General features: G+C 44.4%; 1 protein-coding gene across 3 annotated transcripts in view; it reads left to right on the top strand.

The window, feature by feature from the left end:
- Positions 1–25,302, top strand: part of KLHL12 (kelch like family member 12) — a 32,474-nt gene extending 7,172 nt beyond the window's left edge. The window contains exons 3-12 of one of the 3 annotated variants that reach the window (XM_084796268.1): positions 1,682–1,835; positions 5,118–5,335; positions 10,581–10,730; positions 13,936–14,050; positions 18,515–18,621; positions 19,775–19,970; positions 21,271–21,429; positions 21,732–21,830; positions 23,222–23,408; positions 23,686–25,302. In XM_084796268.1, coding sequence (XP_084652394.1) covers positions 1,682–1,835; positions 5,118–5,335; positions 10,581–10,730; positions 13,936–14,050; positions 18,515–18,621; positions 19,775–19,970; positions 21,271–21,429; positions 21,732–21,830; positions 23,222–23,408; positions 23,686–23,812 — 1,512 coding nt within the window. In that variant the 3' untranslated portion in view covers positions 23,813–25,302. The remainder of the gene's footprint in view (positions 1–1,681; positions 1,836–5,117; positions 5,336–10,580; positions 10,731–13,935; positions 14,051–18,514; positions 18,622–19,774; positions 19,971–21,270; positions 21,430–21,731; positions 21,831–23,221; positions 23,409–23,685) is intronic. The other 2 variants (XM_084796270.1, XM_084796269.1) reach the window with 2 other exon arrangements.
- Positions 25,303–27,771: the final 2,469 nt, after the last annotated feature.

Below are 27,771 nucleotides of genomic sequence, written 5' to 3'. Positions count from 1 at the left end.
TCTTGTTTTTTAAGAATGCTTTTTGGGGGGCTGGAGAGATGGCTTAGAGGTTAAGAGCACTGTCTGTTTTTCCAAAGGTCCTGAGTTCAATTCCCAGCAACCACAGCCATCTACAGTGAGATCTGGTGCCCTTTTCTGGCGTATAGACACACATGCAGGCAGAATACTGTATAAATAATAAATTTAAAAAATCTTAAAAAAATAAAAATAAAGAGTGCCTTTTTGTTACTTTGGGCTGATAGAGAAATCAAATATGACAATGTCATTTAGTTAATAATGGGAGTAGATAAGAGTGTTGTAATAAGAGTTTGTATATGTGAGCTCACTTGAGTATATAGTGAGGCCAGGGTTACATCTCATGTCTCCTTAACCCCATCCCACCTTACTTTATGAGACAGGGTCTCATCCCCCCCCATCCTCTCTCTTCTCTCTCCTCTCCTCTCCTCTCTCTCTCTCTCTCTCTCTCTCTCTCTCTCTCTGCCTTTTCCCTCTTCTCCCTCTCCTCCCCTCCCCTCTCCCCTCCCTCTCCTCCTCTCCCCTCTCTTTCCTTCCCCTCCTTCTCCTCCTCTCCCCTCCTTCTCCTCCTTTCTCTGCTCTCTACTCTCTTCTCTCTCTCCTCTCCTCTCTGAACTTGAACCCTGAGCTTGCTGTTTGACTGGTGAGTCATGGGATCTGCCTGTCTCTGCCCTAGGGCTCTTGAGGTTTTGCTTAGCATTTGCTTTTGATCTTGTTTTGATATGGGGTGTCATGCATAGCCTACAGGAGCTCTTGATGACCGCAGTCCTCTTGCCCCTCCCAAGCTCAAATAGTGTTTACAGAGGAGCCTCTTAAAATGGTCTGCGAGGTCTGTTCTTTCTAGATGTAGTCTGAGGGCAGATGAGAGAGAGGAATGTGGTAATTTGGGAGGAGGTCATAACTATAAATCTGAGAGTCCTATTAGCATGAAATTTCATGGATATTTCTATTTTAGCCATACATGGTGGCAAATGCCTGTAATCCCAGCCCTCAGAAGTCTGGGGTGGGAGGAGGCTACAAGTTCAGGGACAGTTTGGGCTACAAACTGAAAACCAAGTCAGCCACAGCTATATAGTATATGGGTGGTGGGTAGGAGAGGACAGAAAGAGTTGTATGTCATAAAGGCACAAGCTGTATGCTTATGAAAGTTTTGTATTCTGTTCTCTAAAACGTCTGTTAATTTTAATATGGAGTCAGGTTAATTATTCTCTAGAAAATTTGATATTCCACTGTTCACACCCAGGAATATAGCCAACTGCCTACTTTAATTGAAGATTTACAAATACTTGCCATACTTGCTATATACGATTCAAATCAAATAGATTATAATTTTAAATTTTTTATAAAACTATTTTGAGTGTTTTGCCTGCATGTATGACTGTGTTTCACATGTGTCCCTGATGTCTGTGAAGGTCAGAAAATGGCATTGACGCCCTGGAACTGGTGTTATGGATGGTTGGGAGCTGCCATGTGGGTGCCGGGAATTGAATTCAGGTCCTCTGGAAGAGCAGCCAGTGCTCTTACTACTGAGCCATCTCTCCAGTCCCAGATTGTATATTTAACGATGCATATTTAATTAGTACCAACATTCCTTTAAACTCTTAAGACTTAGGTTCTGTCTTGTGGAATTACAAGTACCATTCTCTCCTACCTCATGACTTCTCAGCTTTCAGAGAAGGGGAAGCCTTATGTTGACATTCAAGGGTTAACTGCTTCTACCATGGAGATCCTGTTGGACTTTGTGTACACAGAGACAGTACATGTGACGGTGGAGAATGTTCAAGAACTGCTCCCTGCAGCCTGTCTACTTCAGCTCAAAGGTACAGACAATAAAAGGTGGCCTTGTTCATGACACATTAGCCCTGGAGTGTTTCCATTGATATAAAATTAATTAAGAGACGTTCAGAGACCAGTCTAGAAGCATGAAAGATCAGATGTATTCAAGAGAATACAAAAGAATATCTCCAAATAAGAGTATTTGGCTCTTGAAAAAGAAAACATTTAAACTGTCTGTTTTTAAAAATATGGAAGAGCCAGATATAGTGGCTAACACCAATAATCCCAGCACTCAGGAGGCAGAGGCAGGAGGATCTCTGTGAGTTCCAGGCCAGCCTACTCTACAAAGTGAGTCTAGGGCAGCCAAGGCTACACAGAGAAACCCTGTCTTGAAAAACAAAAGCAAAAACAAACCCAACACACACACACACAAACAAAAAAACAAAAAAAGGAAGAGCCAGGTGTGGTGGCTAACACCAATAACCCTATCACATATGCAGCTGAGACACGAGGATTGAGTACTAGGTTTTTTTTTTTTTTTTTTTTTTTTTTTTTTTTTTGCTTGCTTGGTTGGTTGGCTTTTTTGAGACACGGTTTCTCTGTGTAGCCTTGACTGTCCTAGACCAGGCTGCCCTTGAACTTACAGCCTGCCTGAGTATTAGTTTTAAGCTAATTTTAGTCTACAAAATGAGACTATGTCACAAAACCAAACCAAGCGATGTCTCAGTGGTTGTGTCCGGCACCCACTTGATGGCTCACAACTATGTTATAACTTCACTTCCAGGTGCCCTCTTTTGGGCACCAGGCAATAAACTAGTACACAGATACACATGCAGGTACAGCACCCATACACATAAGATAAGTAAGCTAAGCCAAAGAAGAGTGGAAGCTCTAGACACGTCCTTACTACACATACACAGTACTCACAGTGCCTGTTGCCTCTGGCGATGCTGTTTGTTTACCTTGTCACTAGATGGCTGTGTGCATGGAGAGCCTAAGAGGACTTTTCTCATAAACCTGTAACTATCTTTAAGCCTTTGAATCATGTAAAATATTTTCTTAAATTTTATTTATGGTTATTTTTATCATTTTTTGAAAAATTGTATATAAGCGTTATGCTCAAACATATGACCTCTAATGGCCCCAGAGGTCAGAAGAGGGTGTCAGATCCCCAGGAACTGGAGTTACAGGCAGTTGTGAACTGTGTTCTGGGTGCTGAGAATTGAACCTAGATCTTTCTTTAAGACTAACAATGCTTTTAACTGCTGAGCCATCTCTCCAGTTCCCTAGTTTGTTTTTGGTTTTGGTTTTTGAGACAGGGTCTCACTATGTAACTGTGGCTGTCTGTCTATAAGTTGATGGCCAGGCTGGCCTTGAACTTAATGATATCTACCTGCTTCTGCCTCCCAAGTGCTGGAATTAAAGACATGCACCACCATGGCTGCCTTAAAATATCTTTTGAAAGTTAAATTTATGCTAGACAATGGTAGCACATGTTTTTAATCCCAGCACTCAGGAGGCAGAGGCAAGCAGATCTCTGTGAGTTGGAGGTCAGCCTGGTCTACAGAGCTAGTTCCAGGACAGTCAAGGCTTCACAAAGAAACCCTGTCTCAGGAAAACAAAACAATCAAATTAATAAAACGAAGTAAATTTGCCTAGCATGTGAAAAGGAGAAACAGCGTGGGCTACATAGGAAGGCCATGTCTCAAAAAAAAAGGTAAATAAAATAAATTTAAATTGATGTGTAACAGTTAAAATATAATTTTTCACTTCATTAGAAATGGTCCTCCTTCTGGTTTCTAGTCTGTTTTCTTGTGTACCTTTTCTTTGTTTTGGTCTACATTGGTAGACAAGGCGGGCCCTGAACTGTAACCAGGTTGGTCCTGATTCTATCCTCTGGCCTCAGCGTCCTGAGTACTGGGATTACAGCTGTCTACCATGATAACCAGGGGCCTGTCTCTTTTAACCTCCACTTCCATATACCCACATAACTGAAACATTCTTACCATTTGTTTGTTTTAGGCAAGAGTCTCACTGTGTAGTCCAAGCTGGCCTTGAGTTTATGTCCTTTTAGCTGCTTGGGTGCTGGGATCAAAGGGATGACCCGCATGTCCACTTATAATAGAAGACTGAAGTCATGGGGAGTGAGTGCACTACGTGCAGAGTTAGAAGATGAAGAGGAATTAAGCTTCTGCCCAGTGTTGTAATAAGAATCTGTAATCCTAGCACTTGGGAGAGAGATATAGACAGATATCCGTGAGTTGAGACCAGTCTGTCTATATTGTCAGCTCTAGGCCAGTCAGGGCTACATAGTAAGAGACTGCATCAAAAAGCCAAGCCAAAACAAAAAGGAACTGAGTTCATGCACTGGGACTTTTTTGTTTTTGTTTTCTTTTTTCTTTTTTTTTTGGTTTTTGAGACAGGGTTTATACTTGCTTTGTAGTCCAGGCTGGCCTCGAACTCACAGTGATCCGCCTGCCTCTGCCTCCCGAGTGCTGGGATTAAAGGCGTGCGCCACTACCACCTAGCTTTTTTTTTGTTTTTTTAACTTTTTTCCCCCACTGGGCTTTTTCAGAATTGAGTTCCTGCGCTAGACTTTTCTTTTTTCCAGTGCTAGGGATTGAACTCAGGACCTTGTGCATGCTGAGTGCTAGACTAGCAAAATGCTGCCTTTCTACATATCAAACTTCTCTTTTGAATTTCCTAGTTAGAGAATTACGGGATTGTTTTCCTTCAGTGGAGTTTTAACGTAAGTTTGATATAGGGGCTGGAGAGAAGGCTCGGTGATTGGGCGCACTTGTCCTGCGGAGACCCTGGGGCTGACTCCCAGCAGTCACGTGGTGACTCACAACTGCCTTCAGCTCCAGTTCTAAGGGATCTGACAAGTCTGACCTCCATGGGGGCGCTGCACGCCACACTGCGTTTATATATGTACAGACCTAATATTTACACACAAAATAAAAATAAGTAAATCTTAACTCTGTAGAATATAAGAACATAGTAAATTTGTGGCTGCTTTTAGATTGGTTCCAGTGGCTAAGAGTTTGTAGCTTCTGATGAGTGTCCCTGAAGCTAGTTTGGACTTGCTACACTCATTTTAAAGATGAGGCAGAAGCAAGTGTAAAGGTCTTTTAAAGGTGACATAGTACTTAGACAGAGATAATATTTGAGTGCCTGGACCATAAAGGTTCTAATTTGTGTGTTAAGGTGTGGAGCCAGGATTCCTCTGATAACCGTTTAGAGAAGATGCTAAGATCCAAGAATGTAAAGACACTTCACACTGGCCAAGTACCCTGAAGTGTGCTCACTGCCTGTGTTTGTCCTAGGTGTGAAACAAGCCTGCTGTGAGTTCTTAGAAAGTCAGTTGGACCCGTCTAATTGCCTGGGTATCAGGGATTTTGCTGAAACTCACAATTGCGTTGACCTGATGCAAGCAGCTGAGGTCTTTAGCCAGAAGCATTTTCCTGAAGTGGTACAGCATGAAGAGTTCATTCTTCTGAGTCAAGGAGAGGTGGAGAAGCTGATCAAGTGCGATGAGATCCAGGTACACATCTGCCGTGCAGCTACCGTTGCTTTAAAACTGGGCCATTCCAAGAATTACAGAGCAGGATGGAGCGACTGTGTCCATATTATGGCTTCACAACCAAATACCCATATTGGTGCCAAAATTTTTTATTTATTTGCATATTTATGGGGAAAACCCTACCCATACATCAAATATATGCATTCCAGTGGTGAGCAATTAAATGAGCAGAACCTGGAAGTAAGGTAAATTTCCATGCAATGCTGTTAGCCACTGGCTGCGTGGTGGTGTTGGTAGGTTAGTAGGTAGCAATGGGGTGAGGAGTCCAACAGAGGTCTAATGAGGTCTTTGAAGCCCATAGCTTTAATCTCCAGTGGACTATTCTTTAGCTTGGCGAAGGATTCTCTAGAGCCAAGGCCTGGGTCATATGTTTGCTGTTTTATTTCTCCACTGAAATACATTACTAGGCATCTGTTCCTCAGCTTAGATAAGAAGGGCATTAGAAAGTTTCAGGATTGATTTACTACTTTTTTTTTTTTTAAATAATTTATTTAGTTTTATTTTATGTGCATTAGTGTGAAGGTGTCAGATCCCTTGGAACTGGAGTTACAGACAGTTGTGAGCTGCCATGTGGGTGCTGGGAATTGAACCCGGGTCCTTTGGAAGAGCAGGCAGTGCTCTTAACCACTGAGCCATCTCTCCAGCCCCTGATTTACTACTTTTAACAGTGTAGTAAAGTTTGCTATTTAAAGAAATTCTATGGCAGTCAGGTGGGTGGTGCAGGCCTTTAATCCCAGCACTTGGGAGGCTCTGCTCTCTAGGTTTGAGGTCAGCCTGGTCTGCAAAGCCAGTCCACATCCATCTGCCTGCCTCTGCCTTCCTGAGTGCTGGAGTTACAGGCACGAACCACCACGCCCAGCTTCTGTGACACACTTTGTGTAAAACAAATGGTCTCTGTTCTGATAGGGTAGAAAACAGATGTTTATGATATAAAATGAAAGGTGTTACACTTACTTTTATTGAATTTTAGCCAATGATTGCTCTATACCTTTTTAAAGCAACTGTTGTAAGGCGAAGCTTATGAGAACAATTGGTAAATTGTTTGGACCTAGAGGGAAATTATTCCCCAGCTTGACTTCCATAGCAGTCTAGCGAGGCTGTATCAGAGATGCTGCTGACTGCCCTGTTCTCACTGTCATGGTACAGGACCTTATATTCTTGTACGGATGTGGGAGGCATGGTCACAAAGTACACTCTTTATATTTAGGAACCAGTAGTTAGAAAAATATTACTCCTTTTAAATTTTTATTTTATTTTACTTTTTGGTTTTTCGAGACAGTTTCTCTGTGTGTAGCCTTGGCTGTCCTAGACTTGCTTTGTAGACCAGGCTGGCCTCAAACTCAGCAATCCACCTGCCTCTACCTCTCGAGTACTGGGATTAAAGATTGCGCCACCACGCCCATCATGGCTCTTCTTGATTTGTCTCTGTATTAGACAATACAGTGAAGATAGTAAGTGCTACCAGTCATAATAAAATAGGACTTAGCATTCACTGTGGTTACTTTTCAAAGGTTCCCTGAGTACTCACAGTGAAAAGCACTGTCCCTTGGAGCATCCACTCTCTTTCCCTCCCCCCACCACAGCTCTTTTCTTTCATGCTTCTGTGTTAGAGTTTGTAATTGGTAGATTTGAGTATGGTAGGCAAGTACTCTACCACTGAGCCATGCTGGACCCAGCTCTAGATCGTCTGTCCTTATGTCGTCATTCCTGGAGCGTCCACCTAATTTGGTCCTTACATCTGTCTGCAGTTATCAGGAACTGGCTCAGAGGTTAACCATCACACCACTATAGTTAAGTAAGTGATAGGAGTCAGGGCTCAAATCTAGGCAATCAGCTAGATGTGGTGCCATACATCTAGAACCCTAGCATTCTAGAGGCAGAGCTGTGAAGCTCAGCGGCACCCTGAACTATAGAAAAAACCTTGCCTCAAGAAGACGACAACAGGGAAAAAACTTCAAAGGTGGGTGTAGTAGCTTATGCCTGTATTTCCAGCACTTGGGAGTGGAGATGGAAGGATCAGTTTAAAACCTTCCTCTGCTACATATTGACTAGTGGGCTAGCCTGAGGTACATGAGACCTTTTGTCCAAACAGCAGCAGCAACAACAAAACTCAGATTAGGCCATGTATTCCCAAGACCTTTTCCCCCAACCACTAAGTTATGAACTCACCACCAGGCGGCCACCCGTTCACGTCTAGTTATCCTCACTAGGAAATTATCACAACTGTCGCTCATTTGGGCCCCACTGTAGATCTGGACAAAATGAGATGCAGCAGAGAGAGCAAATAGCTAGCCATATTCAGAGGCCAAATGGAAAACAATTTGAGCATTCTTTCCTGTGGTTTTTTTCTTGTTCTATAAACCAGTCCCAAACTGGAACCAAATGTTTCAACTTCTAGTTGCTAAATAACACTTCCTCTTATTAAATAAAAGGTGCTAGTCTGTAATTCTGTAACTGAAGTGGAAAGGTGGGTATCAGGATCAAGGGTTCAAGTTGCTTTAGTTTAAGGACAGTCTGTGTTCTGTGAGACACTGTCTCAAACACCATGCACAAAGCCAACAGTTCTTAACCAGTGGGAAGCAGTGCATCACATGATTAAACCTCATAAAAGATACGGCATCCATGATGTGTTAGGTAATGGCTAGCCTTTGTTTTCCTCTTCTATAAAGCATAGATAATACTAGTTCATAGTGCACAGGACTGGCTCAAGCATTCAGTGGCAGTGCCTTGTCTAACACATAAAGAAATCTTTGAGAATAATATTTATTTTTTCCTATTATCAATCATTAACCTTCCTGCACATTTAGCAGTTGCTCTGCAATTTTAATTTACTTGTTTTTAAAAAAAGAAAATAATTTTTTAAAGACTTATTTATTATGTATACAGTGTTCTGCCTGCATATATGCCTGCATCCCAGAAGAGGATACCAGATCGCATTACAGGTGATTGTAAGCCACTATGTGGGTGCTGGGAATTGAACGTAGGACCTCTAGAAGAGCAGCCAGTGCTCTTAACCGCTGAACCATCTCTCTAGCCCCAAAAGAAAATAATTTACTTTTTGTTTTTTTGTTTGGTTTTTCAAGACAAGGTTTCTCTGTATAGGCCTGGCTGTCTTGGACATGCTTTGTAGACCAGGCTGGCCTCCAACTCACAGAGATCCACCTGCCTCTGCCTCCCAAGTGCACCACCACTGCCAGGCTAAAAAAATGTTCCTTTCTGTAGTCCAGGCTGGCCTTGAACTCAGAGATCTGCTTGCCTCTAGAGTGCTGGGATTAAAGGCGTGCGCCACCATGCCCAGCTTAGAAAAATGTTCTCAATAATGAATATCCTGCGTCCTCCCCACCATCTGTCAGTAAGATGGATTGCCTTGACCTCATATTTCTCCAGGACTGCCGCAGCTGGAGTGTAGCCTGTTGTACCAGAGAACACTGAACTGATCTTGCAGCTCTTTGCCCTCCTCAGTGTTCCACCCATGATCACCACAGCAGTCTACAAACATGTGTCTATCACTGTCCTGCCTGAAGCCTTCCAAGGATGTCCAGCTGCTCTTACTAATGCCTTCAGCAGCTGGTGCTTACCTCCAACCCTGTCACCCCCAGACTAGTGAGCTAAGATGTCCCCAAGCGCCACTTCTCTTTGCCCTACGTCAATGCTTCCCATAAACAATTCTTAGAAGACAGAAGTAAGTCCCCTTGTCTAGTCTGATAGCCACTAGATGCTTTGCTGTCTGGTGTGGCTAGTATAGCGAGGGGCTGAGCTCTGTTTCTTGTTCTTAAGTGCCACTCCAGTGACTGTGCAGAGCACTGGAGCTTCTGTCTAGAGCTTTGCTGCACTCTTGTTTTTTGTTTTTGTTTTTGTTTTTTGTTTTTCTGTCTTAGGGACTTTGAGATAAGATCATATTCTGTGTCCTTGGCTAGCCCTGAACTCACTTTGTAGGGAGTCCTCCTGCCTCAGCCTTCCCTATTCTAGAATTACCATGTGTGCTATCACTTCTGGTCCTTTGAGTACTCTTTTTTTCATTCTTCCTGGCTATTTGCTACTCGTCTATCAGATTTCAGATGGATACTTCAGGGAGACATTTCCTGACTTATCAGTCTAAATGGAGAAATTTCCTGTTATTTTTGTCTCATAGCTCTGCTGCTTTCCTGTACAATTGTAATCACAGTAAGAGTATACTAATTAATAATTGGTGAGACTCACTCACAATCCTAGCACTTGGAAGGATAAGACGGGGACTGCACTTGACTTGTTCACTATTGTGTGATCAGCTCCAGTGAAGTCAGAATTTGGCACTTAGTACCAAATGAAAGAACATGCCAAAATCTTTCCGCTCTCCAAAGTACCACAATTCTCGGGGAAAGGTGTATTTTTTTGTTTTCATCTAGTCACAGTCAATGCTTTGAAAGAAGCCTCAGATTAACTATGTGCAGAGGCTTCTAGGGGAACATAGGGCCTACTCCTAGGTGTTGTCTTTGGAAAGTCATAGGTTTCCTGCCTGCCGCTTTTCTGGTGGCATAATATAGACTGTAGAGGATGTGTCTTACTTTATCTGTTTGTCTTGTATAGTCTAAGTTTCCCAAATGCCTGAATCTTTATGTCACAAACAGCATAGAATCTAATATGGAGTCGTTGTTTAAATGCTGACTGACCAGCCAGGCATGGGCCTTTAATCCCAGGACTGAGGAGGCAGAGGCAGAGTTTGAGGCCCACTTGGTCTACAAAGCGAGCCCAGGATAGCCAGGGCTACACAGAGAAACCCTGGGGGGGACGGGGGTGAGATACTGGCTGGCCGTACTTTGAAAGCTACAGCATTATTTATGATGATAAAGTAAAGTTCCTGCTTCAGAGGCAACAATGATAAAAATTATTTTAATTTTAATTAGGATAACAGATTTCCTCTCCCATGTTAACTAACAGTTGCAGAAATGACCAGACAAAAATTCAAGAGTAGATACAATTCTGACAGGAAGGCCAACATGTGACCCGTGGCTTATTAGTTCTTTTTAAGTTGCACATAATTCTCTTCTTATATCTGACAAGATTGTTTCCCCAGAACCTCCACATTTCTGGAAGATGGGAAATAACAGTAATGGAGGACAGGGAGCAGAAAGGAGACAGTAAGCTTGGGTTTGGTTTTTTTTGTTTTTTGTTTTTTTTTAGTTTATGGGAAAACAAAAATCCGTGATGTGCAATTATCCGTTTACAGGTAGATTCTGAAGAGCCAGTCTTTGAGGCTGTCATCAACTGGGTGAAGCATGCCAAGAGGGAGCGTGAAGAGTCCTTGCCTGAGCTCCTGCAGTATGTCCGGATGCCCCTGCTGACCCCCCGGTACATCACAGACGTGATAGACGCTGAGGTAAGTCAAAGACAGTCAGCATCCCGGGACTCCACCAACTCCACAGCCTCGCAAGTCAGGCCTCTGTCACGTATGAAAACCCATAATATAATTTTGTACTGTGTTGTCTGTTTGTTTTCTATGCCTCTGAATGTTTTATTATAAACTGTGTTTCTTTCTCCGTTAAACATAAATTGTTATAAACTGCTCTGATAAAAAGAGACAAAAGTTGCTTTGTGCAGCAAGTCCTGGTGTTTTTACTCCTAGTAAGTCTGATTTACTTGGTTTGATGCAGCTGAGCTTTCTGCTGTTTATAAAAATACTGCTCTAACTTAGCTCTTTTGATGATAGTTTCCTAATTCACATGTTCATTATGTGTGATCCGGACTGCTGCTGTCCTAGTTTTCTTTCTGTTGCTGTGATAAATATGACCACAAAGCAACTTGTGGCAGGGACGGACACGCAGGGTTTATTTGGCTTTTGCGTGGCAGTCCATCATTAAGGGAACCGTGGCAGGAAGAAGTTCAGAGCAGGAGCCGGGAGGCAGGTGCTGAAGCGGAGACAGTGAAGGAACACTGCTTACTGCTTGCTTCCTGAACAACCCAGGACCAGCACCTGTCCAGGAGGGGTGCCTCCCACATCAGTCACTAATCAGAGATGCCCTCACCCTTACCCGGTCAACTAGGCAGCTCCTCAGTTGAGGTTCTCTCAAATTACACAATTCTGCTTTGGCAAGCTCTGATTTATATAGTGAAGCCCAGTAACTGAGTTATCTCTTGACCAGCATCTCACCATTTTGAAAGTTACCATAAAAACAGTTTTTTAGTTGCTCACTTTATAAAATTCACATGGCCTGTTGTGGTGAAGGCCTGTAATCACAACTCTTGGTAGACAGGGGCAGAGAAGGTTCCTGGGAGCAGGAGGATCAAGGGTTCAAGACAAGCCTAGGTCATATGAGACTCTGTCTCAAACAAATAAACAAAAAGTAGGTTTAGGGAGCTCCACCCCCACAAAAAAAAAAAAAAGGAAATTCTGGCTAGTTAATGGCACATCTCAAATTCACCTTCCCGGCTGGGCATGGTGGCACACGCCTTTATTCCCAGCACTCAGGAGGCAGAGGCAGGTGAATCTCTGTGAGTTTGAGGCCAGCCTGGTCTACAAAGCGAGTCCAGGACAGTCAAGGCTACACAGAGAAGCCCTGTCTCGAGAAACCAAAATAAAATCAAACTCATGTTCCTCTTCTTTCTTAAAACTTCTGTTAGTTTTCATGCTCCTGACACAAGTACCTGAGGGAAGCAAGGCCTTATATTGGCTCACAGTTTAAAGTGGCAGTTCATCCTGAGGAAGGCATGGCAGAGAAAGCAGGAAGCCATGGGTCCCACTGCGTCCATAGACACGCACCACCACGCCCAGCTCAACTAATAGTGAAAACCTTCACAGCTTCTGAGAACGCCTTTACTGTGTGGTTTGGTGCATAGATTCTGAAGCCAGAATCAGGAGGCTAACACCCTAAATCAAGCATTCCTGTGTGGCCCTTCGGGAGCCGACCTCCGCCCTTTTCTCAGTGAAGCAGCACCTGCCTTCCGCACCCCATACAGTGTTGCCCGTATGCATGTGCAGGAGCGTTGAGAGTCAGGGCGTGCACAGCAGTGTTCACTACTGTTACAGATTCTCCAAGGCATCTAAGCTAATCAACTAGATCTTATAGAGTCAGCGATCCCAACAGGAAGCGGATGGTGTGCTCCAAGTGGTACACTTCTAAGGGAGGCTTACTTACATGAAGCAGTACGACAGTGGAGGGTGTAGATCTAGAAGAGCCGAGCTGTTACCAGCTCTGTCTCAGTCCGAGAGCCTGGGCTGAGAATTGGTTATTGGAACCTGAAGGGAGTGAGCGGGTAGAGCCACAGCCTTGAGAGGAGCCTGACCTTCCAGCTAACAGCCAGTGTGGAGACCTTCCTGTATGCACCATTTTTCTGTACTAAAGAGCAAAGTAAGGGAGGGTACGGGGAATGTGGGGGCAGATGCTAATACAGAGATCTATTTCCTATGTGTGTATATGTGCACATATACATGCATATATAGGCCAGAGGTCAATCTTGTGTGCTGTTCCTCAGAGCATCTACCTTGGTTTTTGAGATATGGACTCTTATCAGAGTTTCTGATTGGGCTGGCAACAAGCCTAGGGACCTATCTGTCTCTCCACTAGTATGGGCATTCCAACTATAGGGCACAATGTCTGACGCTTTTCTTTTTTTAAGATTTATTTATTTATTTATATAGTATTCTATACTGCATGAATGACTGCAGGCCAGAAGAGGGCACCAGATCTCATTATAGACGGTTGTGAGCTACCATGTAGTTGCTGTGAATTGAACTCAGGACTCTGGAAGAACAGCCAATGCTCTTAACCTCTGAGCCATCTCTCCAGCCCTCATGTCTGGCTTTTGTTTTATTTGGTTTGGTTTGGTTGTTGGAGACAGGGTTTCTCCGTGTAGTTCTGGCTGTCTTGGAACTCAGTCTATAGACCAGGCTGGCCTCAAACTCATAGTGATCCGCCTGCCTCTGCCTCCCAAGTGCTGGGATTAAAGTGTGCGCCACCATACCTGGCTCATGTGGGTTCTTGTGATGGTCATCATGCTTACATGGCAAAAAATTTACCACAATTTGCCATCTCCACCGACCTAGAGCACCATGGGATATGGCTACGGTGCTGGGCTAGTGATGAATGCATGCCTGTAACTCAGCACTCGGGAGATAAAGGAGATAAAGCATCAGGTTATCCTGTGCTATGTTATAAGTTTCAGACCAACCTGGGCTACAGGAGACCCTGTCAGAAAGAAAGGATGAAAGCGGGGGAAGAAGGAGAGGAGAGTGAGAAGGTGGGAGGGAAGGCAAGAAAGCTTTGGGAAATTATTTCAGAGAAGACATTTTTCCAGAAGAGAGAGGGAGTATGTGTCTTGCCTTTTTGAGACAGTGTCTCACTCTAGATCAGCCTGGCCTACAAGTCAGCATGTAGCCCTATGTTGTCCTGAAGTCTCAGAAATCTGTTTGTCTCAGCCTGCCAAGTGCTGGGATTGCAGACATGAAGCCAGCACGCTCAGCTTCTTTAAAATTGTACAAATCATTCTGTTCTTGTGTCTGCATAAGTAAATTGGTTCTTTGTATGCATCCTCATATTCTTACAATATTAGAAATGGCTGGTTCACTCCTGTCTTCTGTATTTTAGCCTTTCATCCGCTGTAGTTTACAGTGCAGAGATCTAGTTGACGAAGCAAAGAAGTTTCACCTGAGGCCTGAACTTCGGAGTCAGATGCAAGGACCCCGGACAAGAGCCCGTCTAGGTAAGCTGGCATTCCTGGCAGAACGAGGGAGTCTTTCAGTGACTTTTTCAGATGGTATGATATCATTAGAAATACCATCTGTAATGGATACAGTGGACGTGTTTCACACCTGCTTTTAATCTCTTTAGACATGTCTTTGCCATTTTAAGCTTTGATTTCCTTTGATCTGAGCACGTCTTTATGTCACATAACTATTGGCGATTAAGTTAGATTTTATAAGCTATCACATACTATGATCATTAAATTTCTGTTCCAGCATTTAAAAAGGGCTTAGACCTGGGTGTAGCTCAGTTGGTAGAGTGCTTTCCCAGTACCTGGTTCAGTCGCCAGCACAACATAAGCATAGACTGTGGCAGGAAGTAGACTCAGGCTAAGGATTAAGTTTGTTCTTGGACGCATAGAAAGCTGAAAGCCAGCATGAGAGACTGAACAAGCAAAAAACAAAAACAAACAAACAAACAAAAAAACAAAACCCTGACCTTTGATACCAGAGTTGTGGTACAGATTTTTGTTTACTATTTACCCTAGACAGGAAGTTTAATCTGTCTGCCTCAATAGCTTTATCTGTGAACTGGGAATCAACATAGCACCTAGCTCTGAAACAGAACAATTAAATGAAGAAACTTAGGTAAAGGCTAGGATAATTACTGTCACATAAATGCTATATGTTAGCAAACAGACATAAGTCAAATATAAGCCCCACCAGCGCCTAACTGATGATACCAATTTATCTGGTCCTAACTGAGTATTGGCAGCACACACCATTAACCTCAATATTCAGGAGGCTGATCACTCTGACCTCTGAGTTCAAGGTCAGCCTAATTCTGATAGTGAGTTCCAGAGCATCCAGGACTATATAGTAGACCCTGTCTCAAGCAAACTTACTTGATCCTGTGTGTTTACCCCTGAAATGAGGTTTGGTTTCTTTTCTATCTGCTGTTGGGAAGATACCAAGCATGGCTGCAGAGTAAATGCTCAGCTGTTTTTATCTTGTTCCCTATTCTCCTCACTTCTCTGCTAAAAGAGCCTTCCTCAAAACAAAACAAAACAAACAAACCAAAAGCTGGCATGGTGGCGCATGCCTTTAATCCCAGCACTCGGGAGGCAGAGGCAGGTGGATCTCTGTGAGTTCAAGGCCAGCCTAGTCTACAAAGTGAGGCCAGTACAGCCAAGACTACACAGAGAGACCCTGTATCAAAAAACAAAACAAAACAAAAAGAGCCTTCCTGCCACTATGCAAAAGTATTTTGTAGATTATCACTTATTCTATATCTATGCGGTAGTGCATCGCTTACTTTTTTAATAACTGTTTTTTTGTTTTTTGTTTTTTTAATGTACATTGATGTTCTTCCTGCATGTATGTGTGAGGGAGTCAGATTCCCCCGGATCAGGAGTTACAGACAATTGTAAGCCGCCATGCAGATGCTGGGAATTGAACCTGGATCCTCTGGAAGAGCAGCCTCTGCTCTTAACCGCTGAGCCATCTCTCCAGCCCTTAGTTTTATTTTTTAAAGATTTATTTTTATTTTACATATTTGTGTCTTTGCCTGCTAGTGTGTACTGCATGGATGCAGTGCCCACAGAGGCCAGAAGAGGGCATCAGGTCACCTGGAACTAGAGCCACAGACTGTTGTGAGCCACCATTGGGCTCTAGGAACACGCTTAACCACTGAGCCATCTTGTCAGTCCTAATGTCTTATTTTTTCCTTTTCTTATGTTTGGTTTTAGAATTAATGTATATTAGGATATTGATAATCAAGCTTTTGTTTTTTTGTTTTGTTTTGGTTTTTTCGAGACAGGGTTTCTCTGTGTAGCCTTGACTGTCCTGGACTCGCTTTGTAGACCAGGCTGGCCTCGAACCCACAGAGATCCTCCTGCCTCTGCCTCCCCAGTGCTGAGATTAAAGGCTGATAGGCTCTTATTCTTTAGCCAGGCTAGCCTGGAACTCACTGTGTAAACCAGGCTGACCTTGAACTCAGGTATTCTTGCCTTAGCCTTCTAAGCGCCAGGATTACAGACATAAGTCACCACATCCATTTTTTAAAAATTATAATATATAGTAACCATTTTCTAATCATATAAATAGTATTAAATATATTCATATTGCTGAGACAAGGGAAATACATAAACCATACACTGCCTTTATCCTAAGTACCTTAGGGTAGCCTAAGTGGAATGGAGGTAAGGGGATAGTTACCAGTGTATCCAGTGTGTAAGAATGAGTGCATTTATCAGAAATTGTCAATATTTTTTTTTAAATGCAAACCCATTTCCATCTGTAGAAGAGCGAATGGTTGGGTGGGCTGTATAGTACAGCTGTTCAGTGGGGTGTTGTGGCACATTGAGTCATGTATGCATAGCTGCCTTTGGTGGTTGGTTTTTCCCCCCTTTCCTTATTATCTATTGTAGAGGTCAGAGGTCAGCTTGCAAGAGTCAGTTCTCTTTTCTCCAAAAGGAGTCCTGGGGAATCAGACTTGAGGTTCACAGGCTAGGCTTATTGGCCCCAACTTTTTCATTTTTCTTTTTCCCCCCTTTTCTTTTTTCTTCCTCCCTCCCCCTTTAATTTTAAATAGAGTCTTGCTCTGTAACCCAAAGTTCTTTCTTTTTTTTCTTCCTTTTTTTGTTTTTTCAAGACAGGGTTTCTCTGTGTAGCCTTGGCTGTCCTGGACTCACTTTGTAGGCCAGGCTGGCCTCGAACTCACAGCGATTCACCTGCCTCTGCCTCCCAAGTGCTGGGATTAAAGGCGTGTGCCACCAGGCCCGGCAGGGCTTTCTTTGTTCTTTTTAGCATGTATTTTGTGTGTTGAGGGTGCACATGTGAACAACTTGTGGGAGTCAGTTCTCCCTTTCTCCCATGTAGGTTCTGGGATTGAACTCAAGTCATCAAGGTTAGCAGCAAACGTTCTTACCCATGGAGCCATCTTGGGGGCCCAGGACTTTTTTCATAGTGATGAGTGCATTTCAGAGATTCAGATTCTGAAGAGTTACAGCCTCAGAAAGAAGCACTTTCCTGAGGCAGGGGTGGTGGCAAGACACCCACTCAGAAAATAAGGCAGAGAGCAATATAGGACCAGACACACTGAGGGGAGCCATGGCCTACACACACACACACACACACACACACACACACACACACACACACTCTCAAATACATGGTCACACAAAATAAAAAATAGGTACCTTCCTATTATACGATTCTATATTAGATTATTTCTCAGGCAGATACAAAGGCATCCAGGGTGGGCCTGGTGGCACAAGCTTGGAAGGTAGCTGTGTAGGAGACTGAGACAAAGCTTGCAAGTTCAAGGCCTGCCTGGCTATACACAGAGTGAGTCAAGGCTAGCCTGAGCAACTTAGTGAGACCTAGCCTTGAAATAAAAATTTTGTTTTTGGGGGCTAGAGAGGTGGCTCCGAGGTTAAGAACACTGACTCCTCTTCCAGAGGACCTGAGTTCAGTTCCCAGCAACCACAAGCTGGCCCACAACCATCTATGATCTAATGTCCTCTTCTGAAGTGCAGGTAAATATGCGGGCAGAGCAATGTGTACAGAATAATAAAATTTTTTTAAAAAGATTTATTTATTATTATGTACATATTGCTCTGCCTGTACACCTGCAGGCCAGAAGAGGGCACCAGGTCTCATTATAGATGGTTGTGAGCCACCTTGTGGTTGCTGGGAACTGAACTCAGGACCTCTGGAAGAGCAGGCAGTGCTCTTAACCTCTGAGCCATATCTCCAGCCCCCCAGAATAATAAAATCTTTAAAAATTTTTTTTGTCTTTTTGGTTGTTGTTGTTGGGGTTTTTTTGGGGGGGGGGGGTTTGTTTGTTTGTTTGTTTTTGGTTTTTCGAGACAGGGTCTTTGTGTAGCCTTGGCTGTCCTGGACTCACTTTGTAGACCAGGCTGGCCTCGAACTCACAGCAATCCGCCCGCCTCTGCCTCCCGAGTGCTGGGATTAAAGGCGTGCGCCACCACGCCCGGCCTTTGCTTGTTTTGAGACGGAGTTTTTCCGTGTTACAGATCCCTGGCTGTCCTGGACTTGATTTGAAGACCAGGCTGGCCTCGAACCCACAGAGATCTACCTGCCTCTGCCTCCAGAGTATGCATGCACCACCACACCCAGCCTGAAAAAAAATTTTTTTTAATGTACTCCTGGCCTGCATGAACTCCTGCTGGCGAGAAGAGGACACCAGATCATATTACAGATGGTTGTGAGCCACCATGTGGTTGCTGGGAACTGAACTCAGGACCTCTGGGAGAGCAGTCAGTGCTCTTAACCGTTGAACAATCTCTCCAGCCCCGAAATAAACATTTTTAAATGTGGTATAGGAGTGGTTAGGGTTAGAACACTGAGGCCCTAGGTGCACCCTCAGCCTCTCTGAACCTCTCCACTCACTTCCGTGTCCCTGTAAGAAGTGGCCTAGCCAGGATGTAGTAACCGCCTTTTCCTGCCTTTGTCCTTAGGAGCCAATGAAGTGCTTCTGGTGGTTGGGGGCTTCGGAAGCCAGCAGTCTCCTATTGATGTGGTCGAGAAATATGATCCCAAGACTCAGGAGTGGAGCTTTTTGCCAGTAAGTCATGGTGGAACCACTCTCGGCAGAGTTTCAATGTCACTGGTTCCTGACTTAGCTCATAAATGATCAACTGTGGGAGCAGAAAGGCTTCAGCATGGCGCAGTGCCTGTTCCACCATGCTGTGTGTATAGTCAGGGATACAGTAAATGTTTGGGCTTCTTTTCTTTGGGTGGTAGTGATTGTTTCTTGGGTTTTCCCCATTTCTTACGTGTGTGTGTGTGTGTGTGTGTGTGTGTGTGTGTGTGCGCGCGCGCGCGCGCGCCTGTCTGTGCCATACCATGTGTGTGGAAGTCAGACAACAATTTTTCAAGGATCAAACTTGGGTCATTAGCCTTACCAGCAAACACTTTTTCCCACCAAACCATTTTGCTGTCCTGTTTGTTTGTTTGTCTGTCTTTTGAAACAGTGTCTTACGATATGTGTCCCTGGCTGGCCTCAGGCTTACAGGCTTCCTTCCTTCCTTAACTTCCTGGAACCGTCTTGCTAATCCCCACCCCTTAAGACTAAGTCTTGCTTTGTAGGCCTGGATGGCCTCAAAGTTAAAAGTTTTCTTCCTCATCCTCCTGAATGCCAGGATACACATGTGAGACACCATGCTTGGCTTGGTTTTTGAGATAGGGTCTTGCTGTATAGCCCTGGCTGGCCTGATTCTCAGAGTGTAGCCCAGGCTGACCTTAAACTTACGGCATTCCTGCTTCAGGCTGACAACTATAGGCATGCACCACCACACACCCAGCTTAGTCTTTGACTGTTGAGAGGGGAAGGTTTCATTATATCAGTATCATGTAAATATATATACTGATATATATATCAGTAGCCATGTATCAGATTTAGCTGGCCACCCCCATTTAGGCTGTACAATGTGTGCCACAGTCAGAAAAGGATAGTCAGTCTCTTAGTCCAGTGCCTCAAAAGAAAGACAATAGGAAGCCAGGAAATCTTTTGTAAACCTTGGAGTGAGGCAGAAACACTTCACTCTGTAGGCAAGCACCATCTAGCCCCTTTGGGATGAACCTTAGCCACAAGGGAGTTTCTGGTTGCAAAGAAGAAGCAAAATAAATAAATAAATAAAAATAGGAAGGCTGCAGAAGAAAAGGTGGGGCTGGGACCTGCCCAGCTGAATGTCATTGTCCCTCTCTCCCAAATGCAGAGCATCACTCGGAAGAGACGGTATGTGGCCTCAGTTTCCTTACACGATCGGATCTATGTCATTGGTGGCTACGATGGCCGTTCCCGCCTCAGCTCAGTGGAGTGTCTAGACTACACAGCAGATGAGGATGGCGTCTGGTACTCTGTGGCCCCCATGAATGTGCGGCGAGGCCTTGCTGGAGCCACCACACTGGGAGGTAGGTTTGAGAACAGATGCTGTTTCCATCCTCCTTTAGCTGGATTGTTACTGTCTGGCAGGAACATGACTATGCCTTTGTTAACAGAAACTGCTCATTATTTGTGGACATTTCAACACTGACTACAAAATTGGTGATTCAAGATCCAGTGCGCCCTATTGATAATGGGCACTGGTTATATTTTTATAAACTCCATTTGGGGGGCTAGAGAGATGGCTCAGTGGTTAAGAGCAGTGATGGCTCTTCCAGAGTTCATGAGTTCAATTCCCAGCAACCATATGGTGGCTCACAACCATGTATAATGAGATCTAATGCCCTCCTCTGACCTGCAGATATACAGGCAGGCAGAGCACTGTGTACGTAATAAATAAGTAAATAAATCTTTAAAAAAAAAAAAAAAAACAAAAACAAACTAAACTCAGCCGGGCGCGGTGGCGCACACCTTTAATTCCAGCACTTGGGAGGCGGAGGCAGAGGCAGGCGGATCGATGTGAGTTCGAGGCCAGCCTGGTCTACAAAGTGAGTCCCGGACAGCCAAGGTACACAGAGAGACCCTGTCTCGAAAAAACAAACAAACAAACAAACAAAAAGTGAACTCCATTTGGGCAGTAAGTGTTACTTTTGTTGTTGTTGTTGTTTGGGTTTTTGTTTGTTTTTTGTTTTTTGTTTTTTCAAGACAGGGTTTTTCTGTAGCTCTGGCTAGCCTCGATCTGTAGACCAGGCTGGCTTTCAACTCAAGAGACCTACCTGCCGCTGTCTCCTGAGTGCTGGGATTAAAGGCCTGTGCCACTGCTGCTACCACCCAGCTTTTTGTTTGTTTTGTTTTGTTTTTAATTTTTGTTTGTTTTTGAGCTGGGATTCACAGGCATAAGCCACTGTGCCAGACTTTAAATGTCTTGGTTGTACTGTCTTTCTTGCTTCTCAGACTTAACACATAAAGGGAAAATTCTCAGAGTACAAAATGTACTTTTACAACAATGTCTTTATGTAATGTCATACAGTACCATATATAATTAATATACACAATGGGAAATTTAAGAAATAATAATAATCAACTTAAAGAAATAAGAAATTTCTTTGCTTGGCATAAGATTTCATGTAGCTCAAGCTAGCCCTGAACATAGACTTTAGTCAAGAATAGCCTTGAACTCCTGATCCTCCTGTCTGAGCCTCCCAAGTATAACTAAATTTGTGTTTACACCCCTCCCCCATCTTAACAATGTATAATTTTTAGAGAAAAAAGTTCTTTAAAAATTCTTGTTTTTAATTTAACAGTGTATAATTTATTCATTCTGAGCAGATATGATTTACGTCTCTGGAGGCTTTGATGGAAGCAGGCGTCATACAAGTATGGAGCGGTATGACCCAAACATTGATCAGTGGAGCATGCTGGGAGATATGCAGACAGCTCGAGAGGGTGCAGGACTAGTAGTGGCCAGCGGCATAATCTACTGTCTAGGTATGAGTCTGGGATGTGGGACTGGAGAGGGGTCAGTGCTTAGCAGGCTCCGGACGGCAGCAGCTTTACCAGAATTTAGTGCATGTACTTGCGTCAACCAAAACTCTGATCTATCCCTAATCTATTATCCATGAGCGGAATTCTGTTTTTCTTGTAAGCAGAATGTAGGGTGTTGGCATATTCTCTGACCTAGACCGCTGGAAAAACTAAAACTGAAAGACTCAGCGACTTACAGAAGATCAACTAAAATGAGCCTGAGAATGTACCTTTCTTTTTGGAATATTCTCTGCTTTGTCTTTCAGGAGGATATGATGGCTTGAATATATTAAATTCAGTTGAGAAATATGACCCTCATACAGGACACTGGACTAATGTTACACCTATGGCCACCAAGCGTTCTGGTAAGACCAGTTCTAAGATGTAATGACAGTGCTGTCAATCTTGACATGTACGGTGATGGTGTGGGGGCAGGGTGAGGCGTCAGTAGGATAGTAGACTCACTGCGAAACTGAGTCACATTCCGGTCTCCTTCACCTCTGTCTTCTCCAAATATCAGGATGAAGATGGTTTTGTTTCTGTTTTTTGAGACAGGGTATCTCTGTGTAGCCTTGGCTGTCCTGCCCTTGCATTGTAGACCAAGATGGCCTTGAGCTCACAGGGATCCGCCTGCCTCTGCTCCTGAGTGCTGGGATTAAAGGCGTGCGCCACCACCGCCCAGCAGATGAAGGTAGTTTAAACTTTGAACTAGATTATAAATTTGAGGACAGAAATTTCTTACTCATTCTTTAGTGGTTTTTTTCTATTCTTGCATTCTCGACTGTCTACCATGATTTTGTGCATGTGGTACAAGCTAAATAAATGTTTTGTTGTGTTGAGTTTTATCTTTGCTTTATTTACTCTTTGGACTTTGTTTCGGTTTTTTCCAAGTCAGGGTTTCTCTGTGTAGTCCTGGCTGCCCTGGAACTCACTTTGTAGACCAGGCTGTCCTAGAACTCAGAAATTCTCCTGCCTCTGCCTCCCGAGTACTGGGATTCAGGTGTACACCACCACAGCCTGCTGGACTTTCTTTGAGGGTCCTACTGTGCAGTCCTGGTTGGTACACAACTAGCTATGAGGTAACCCTCCTGCTTCTGGCTTCCAGTTGCACCACCAGACTTCTTTCTTTCTTTTATTTTTAGCTAAGATCTCACTGTGTATGATATGTAGCTCACACTGACTTCGGCCTCCAAAGTCATCCCAGGGTTGCAGGTGTGTGCCATACACCTGATAATAAACGGCAATGACTATTATGAAAACTCTCTAATACCTAAGATTAAGATCTTTTTTTTAAATTCTGAGGTACTTCACCTTGCATGAGTACAGGGCCTTGCATGTACCATAGAGATACAAGCATCCTAGCAGCAACTGAGAACTCTTAATCTGGACTAGGCTGTGACGGCCTATCTGGCTGCCTCTGGACAGAGCTCACAGCAGAGCACGGCCATGCTCCTTTGCTTCCTCTCACCGTTCCTAACACCTTTCTTCCCCCTTTTTGTTCAGCCGACTGAAGGGAGATGGACTGTCGGTTAATGAAAGTGAAGAAGAGAACCATGTCTTTCTGTCATAATTTCAAGTCCTAAGCAAAAGGTTTACCAACACATGGACTACCATTTGCTGCATTCCACTGTTCTAGGCCTGTTCTGACACATCTGCAGCACAGCTCCACACGTCAGCCACGAGTGCCCATGTTTCGTTACTGGGTTCAGGTGCTGGGCTCACTACCACTCGTCTGCTAATTCTCTCTTTCCCCCAGGTGCTGGAGTAGCCCTGCTGAATGACCATATCTATGTGGTGGGGGGGTTTGATGGCACAGCCCACCTTTCTTCTGTTGAAGCATACAACATCCGCACTGACTCCTGGACAACCGTCACCAGTATGACCACTCCACGATGCTACGTCGGGGCCACGGTGCTTCGGGGGAGACTCTATGCAATTGCAGGGTGAGGGTCTTGAAAGTGGGCTAGAGGCATGTATCCCAGGCAAGAATCCATTTGATTTCCTCACCATTTTGGATGGAGTCATAATGTGTGTTGTCTGGGGGGCAGCTGATGGGACTGTTTTCACTCCCATCCCAGGTGCTGGGAATTGAACTTTGTACATGGCAGACACGTGCCCCATTGCCGAGCTGTAGTGCCAGCTCCAGGGGTACTTTACAGGTAGGACTTGTGTGTAAAGGAATGAAAACCTCATTTCCTTCTTTTGTTTCTTCCCACTTAGATACGATGGGAATTCTCTGCTGAGCAGCATTGAGTGTTACGACCCTATCATCGACAGCTGGGAAGTAGTGGCCTCCATGGGAACCCAGCGTTGTGATGCTGGTGTGTGTGTTCTCCGAGAAAAGTAACTGCTATCTAAATGCCAGCTGGAGCTAAGGACTACTCTGAGGGAACAGTTTGTGGGAGATTCAAGGATCCTTTGCAGAATGTCTATTTCGCACTGTGTGCACAGGGTGATTACAGACCCCGTGCCGTGATGATTGTAGTTATTTGACACCGTCCTTCACACTGGCACCGCTGCTCAGAAGGGTGGGGACAGGTACTCAAGGGAGGAGAGTGTGCATGTGAGAACCCAGATCATCTCTCTCTCTCTCTCTCTCTCTCTCTCTCTCTCTCTCTCCTCCCTCCCTCCCTCCCTCCTTCTATTTCTCTCTCTCTCTCTCCCTCCCTCCCTCCCTCTCTTTCTGAGGAGCACTTTCTTACTGTTTCTAACTTACCATGTGCTTGGGAGAATGCATATATGTTTGTATGTATGTATGTTGTGCCTCATGTGTTGCGGAGAATTAAGGTGAGTACGACCTGCTGGATGCCAGCGGTGTCCATTTGAGGTGATTGGAAGGGTGTCAGCTTATGTGAGCTTGGTAAAATCAAAGTCTTTCCTCCTCAGAAGAAAAATATCTTTTCTAAATACAAAGGTGGCTCAGGGCAGCACAGTTCCTTTATGTAGGAAACCGAGAGATCACTGTTAAAATTTGAAAGGCCAAGAGGAGAGATGTGTGCTCTTCTCACGTAGGGAAACATAGTTGGTGCAGAAATTTGAGTAGGTGGCATGAGCTCCATGGAATGTGGGTGGACCCAGAGGGCACTGCGGTGTAAGTTGGAAGACGGGAAAGGACGTATTATTAGACCTCAGGGTCTCTCTAATGAACAATGTTGACCATCTTGGCAAAAGAAACTGAGAGATTAACAGTGGAAAAAAGGTTACAATAAGAGATGGTATAAATGGGCAGAGTTCAATATACCTGTGGTAAAATAGAAATATCTGTGATTTTACAATCGTCTTAGTTCCTGCCAGGGCTCCTATGCCATGGCAGTATTCGTCTTTAAATGGGTGAAAGGCCAACTTCCTGATGAATCAAGTGCTACTGCATTACTACCCTTCCACACTATTTATTTGGGGCCTGGGCGGGGTGGCTGCAGCCTAGTAGTTCAGGTACTTGATTACTGCCCTGTTGTTTTAAGGGCTCGCTTCTGCTAAGGAGTGCTTAGTACTGCTGTGTGTGGTACAGCCAGTTCTCTTGCTCTGTTTTCTCTACCTGTCTTTAGAGTGCGTTTTATTCATTCTGGAACAAATAATCAAGGACAATTGAGACTCTTTTGTTAGTTTCTGCATCTCTGCCAACATCTCTGAGCTGCCATCCTAGCACCTGTGTCATAGGGTGAAATTCCTGCATTATTAGTATAGCAAATGTGAGAATGTGGGAGCCTGAATTGGGCTACACTTTTCTTTTGCTCTGGAATCCTGCTTTTCCCCTTCCCCCAAATTGTGTTTGGCGACAGAGTTGATTTCCTTTGTATTTTTTTAAGAAAACATTAAAAATGGACTGACTGAAATGGCTTTAAGAGGATGTGTGGCTGGCCTGCCTTCAGCGGGCGTGAAAAAACACGAAGCTCCTGATCTTGTCTTCAGCCCTGGTTACCTTATGCTTGCCAAGGAGCACAGCCGCTTCTCTGCTCAGCGTGAAACATCAGCAAAATGTTTGCCCACAGCTGTCCAATGTATTGGCCCCTTTCATGCTTTGAATCTACATAAGAGAAGGAAGGAAGATCCGAAGGGCTGGGCAGTGGTGGCACACGCCTTTAATCCCAGCACTCAGGAGGCAGAGGCGGCAGGTGGATCTCTGTGAGTTCGAGGCCAGCCTGGTCTACAGAGTGAGTTACATGACAGCCAGGGCTACACAGAGAAACCCTGTCTCAAAAAACAAAGAAAAACAAACAAAAAGGAGTAAAGGAGTACGAGGCACACACACAGTGTACTTATGTGCAGGCAAAACCCTCATAAAATATACTAAAAAATAAAAGTTGCAAAGATAACTCCTAGACAGACCCCTTTCCTATCCCATGCACCATCGGCAGTGCTTTGTTCCTAGATTGTCCTGTGAGGTTAGATTTGTCTTAGGAAGCAGGGGAAAGGTGGTGCTGAGGAGAGGTCATGAAGAGAAGGACTGCTAGGTGGCTCCCGAGCAGCAGTGCTGATTCACGTGCCGAAGCCACCACTGAACAGTCTCCAGAAAACTAGCATATAGTCTGTATGAGTTGTACACCCAGTTGCAGGGCCTGTGCAGGCAGAAGGCTTCCAGAGCCTCTGGGACTGGAGTTAAGAGTTTGTGAGCTACCCAAAATGGGTGCCTTTGGAGGAACAGTGTGTGCTCTCAGCTACTGGGCTGCCTTTCCAGCACCCACTTTGTGTGGTGGGGCAGGGGGATAGCCTTGAGTACAGTTGCCCAGATACCATCCACCTTGTGATTTTGTTCTTGTTTTAACTTATTATGAGGATGGATGTGTGTGTGGTTAGGACAATTCTGTTGAGTCAATTCTCTCCTACCTATATGGGTTCCCGGGGTCTAACTGCACTTTCCGGGCTTGTGTAAAGCATCAAGTCCCCCCAAGTCCACCTGTCTCTGACGGCCCAGCTCTAGAATTCCAGGCACGTGCTGTTATGCCTGGGTTTGAGCGCATGCTATATTCACATGAGTTCTGTGGAAACTCAGGTCTTCTGTTTGTAAAGCACTTTACTGTGCATTCCTAGCCCTAGCCCTCTTGTTTTTCTGTTTACATAACAATGAATCAATTTCTTAGTCTGGGAGGGCTTATTTGTATCATCATCACAATACAGACCTGCAACTCATTCTGAGTCCTACATGATCTTGTCATTGTTCAAATCCATTCCCTTATGAGGTAAATAGGCTGATGTCTTTGACCATTACACTTACCCCCCCCCCCCCAGTTTATTTTGTCATTGGTTCTTTCTGAAATTCAGATGTGATCATCACAGTACTTAATATACAGCCCCATTACTGGTAAATTTTGAAGTTGTTTCTGTCCTCAAGTTCCATGGTTTCCCATCTCCTGTACTATAAGGTTCAAATTCCTCAACATGTATTGGATCCATGGTGCTGACAAGTGTGTGATACTGTACTGATCTCCCTAGTGTGGCCTCTTCAGGTGTGACACGCACAGTCACTGGTTTGCCAACCACTCCTAAATTTGGTCCCATTCTAGTTCAGTTATCATACTGTGTAACCTGAGTCTGAAATCCTGCTTTTCTCGGAACCCTAATGCCTAATTAGGATGCCACCAAAGGAGCCCGGAGAGATGGAGCAAGAGAACTGCCTGAAGCCTGGCGTGGTGGCGCACGCCTTTAATCCCAGCACTCAGGAGGCAAAGGCAGGTGGATCGCTATGAGTTCAAGGCCAGTCTGGTCTACAAGGCAAGTCCAGGACAGCCAAGGCTACACAGAGAGACCCTGTCTCGAAAACAAACAAACAAACAAAAGTACTGGCTGTTCTTTGAGAGGATCTGAGCTCGGTTCTCAGCACTCACATACAGGGCTTCCAACAGGTAACTCCAGTTCCAGACATCTTCTGGTCTCTACGGGCACCGGGCACTCAGGCAGTGCACTTAATCCAGGCAAAAGACTCAAAAAATATATTTTTTAAGAAGTCACAGAGATAAAGACCCTAGACAGAGTTGTCCCTAGACAACTGCCCCTTAGAATCCATGCTTCATCGGCAGTACTTTGTTCCTAAGGTTGTCCTGTAATATTAGGTTTGGGTTTGTGGCCCTCTCAGGCTATGTGCTCACATATCACGTGATGTGCAACTAATAAAGAGCAACAACTATTTTTTTGTTCTGGTTTGGTGTTTTTTTGGTTTGGTTTGGTTTTTTCCAAACAGGGTTTCTCTGTGTAGTCTTGGCTATCCTGGACTCACTTTGTAGACCAGGCTGGCCTCGAACTCAACATCGATCCACCTGCCTCTGCCTCCCGAGTGCTGGGATTAAAGGCGTGTGCCACCACGCCCGGCAA

The sequence above is a fragment of the Acomys minous genome (assembly GCF_964271855.1).
Source record: "Acomys minous genome assembly, chromosome: 1".
Lineage (NCBI taxonomy): Eukaryota > Metazoa > Chordata > Mammalia > Rodentia > Muridae > Acomys > Acomys minous.
Note: the sequence above shows the minus strand (reverse complement) of the source record. Positions and strands in the feature narration are given on the sequence as shown.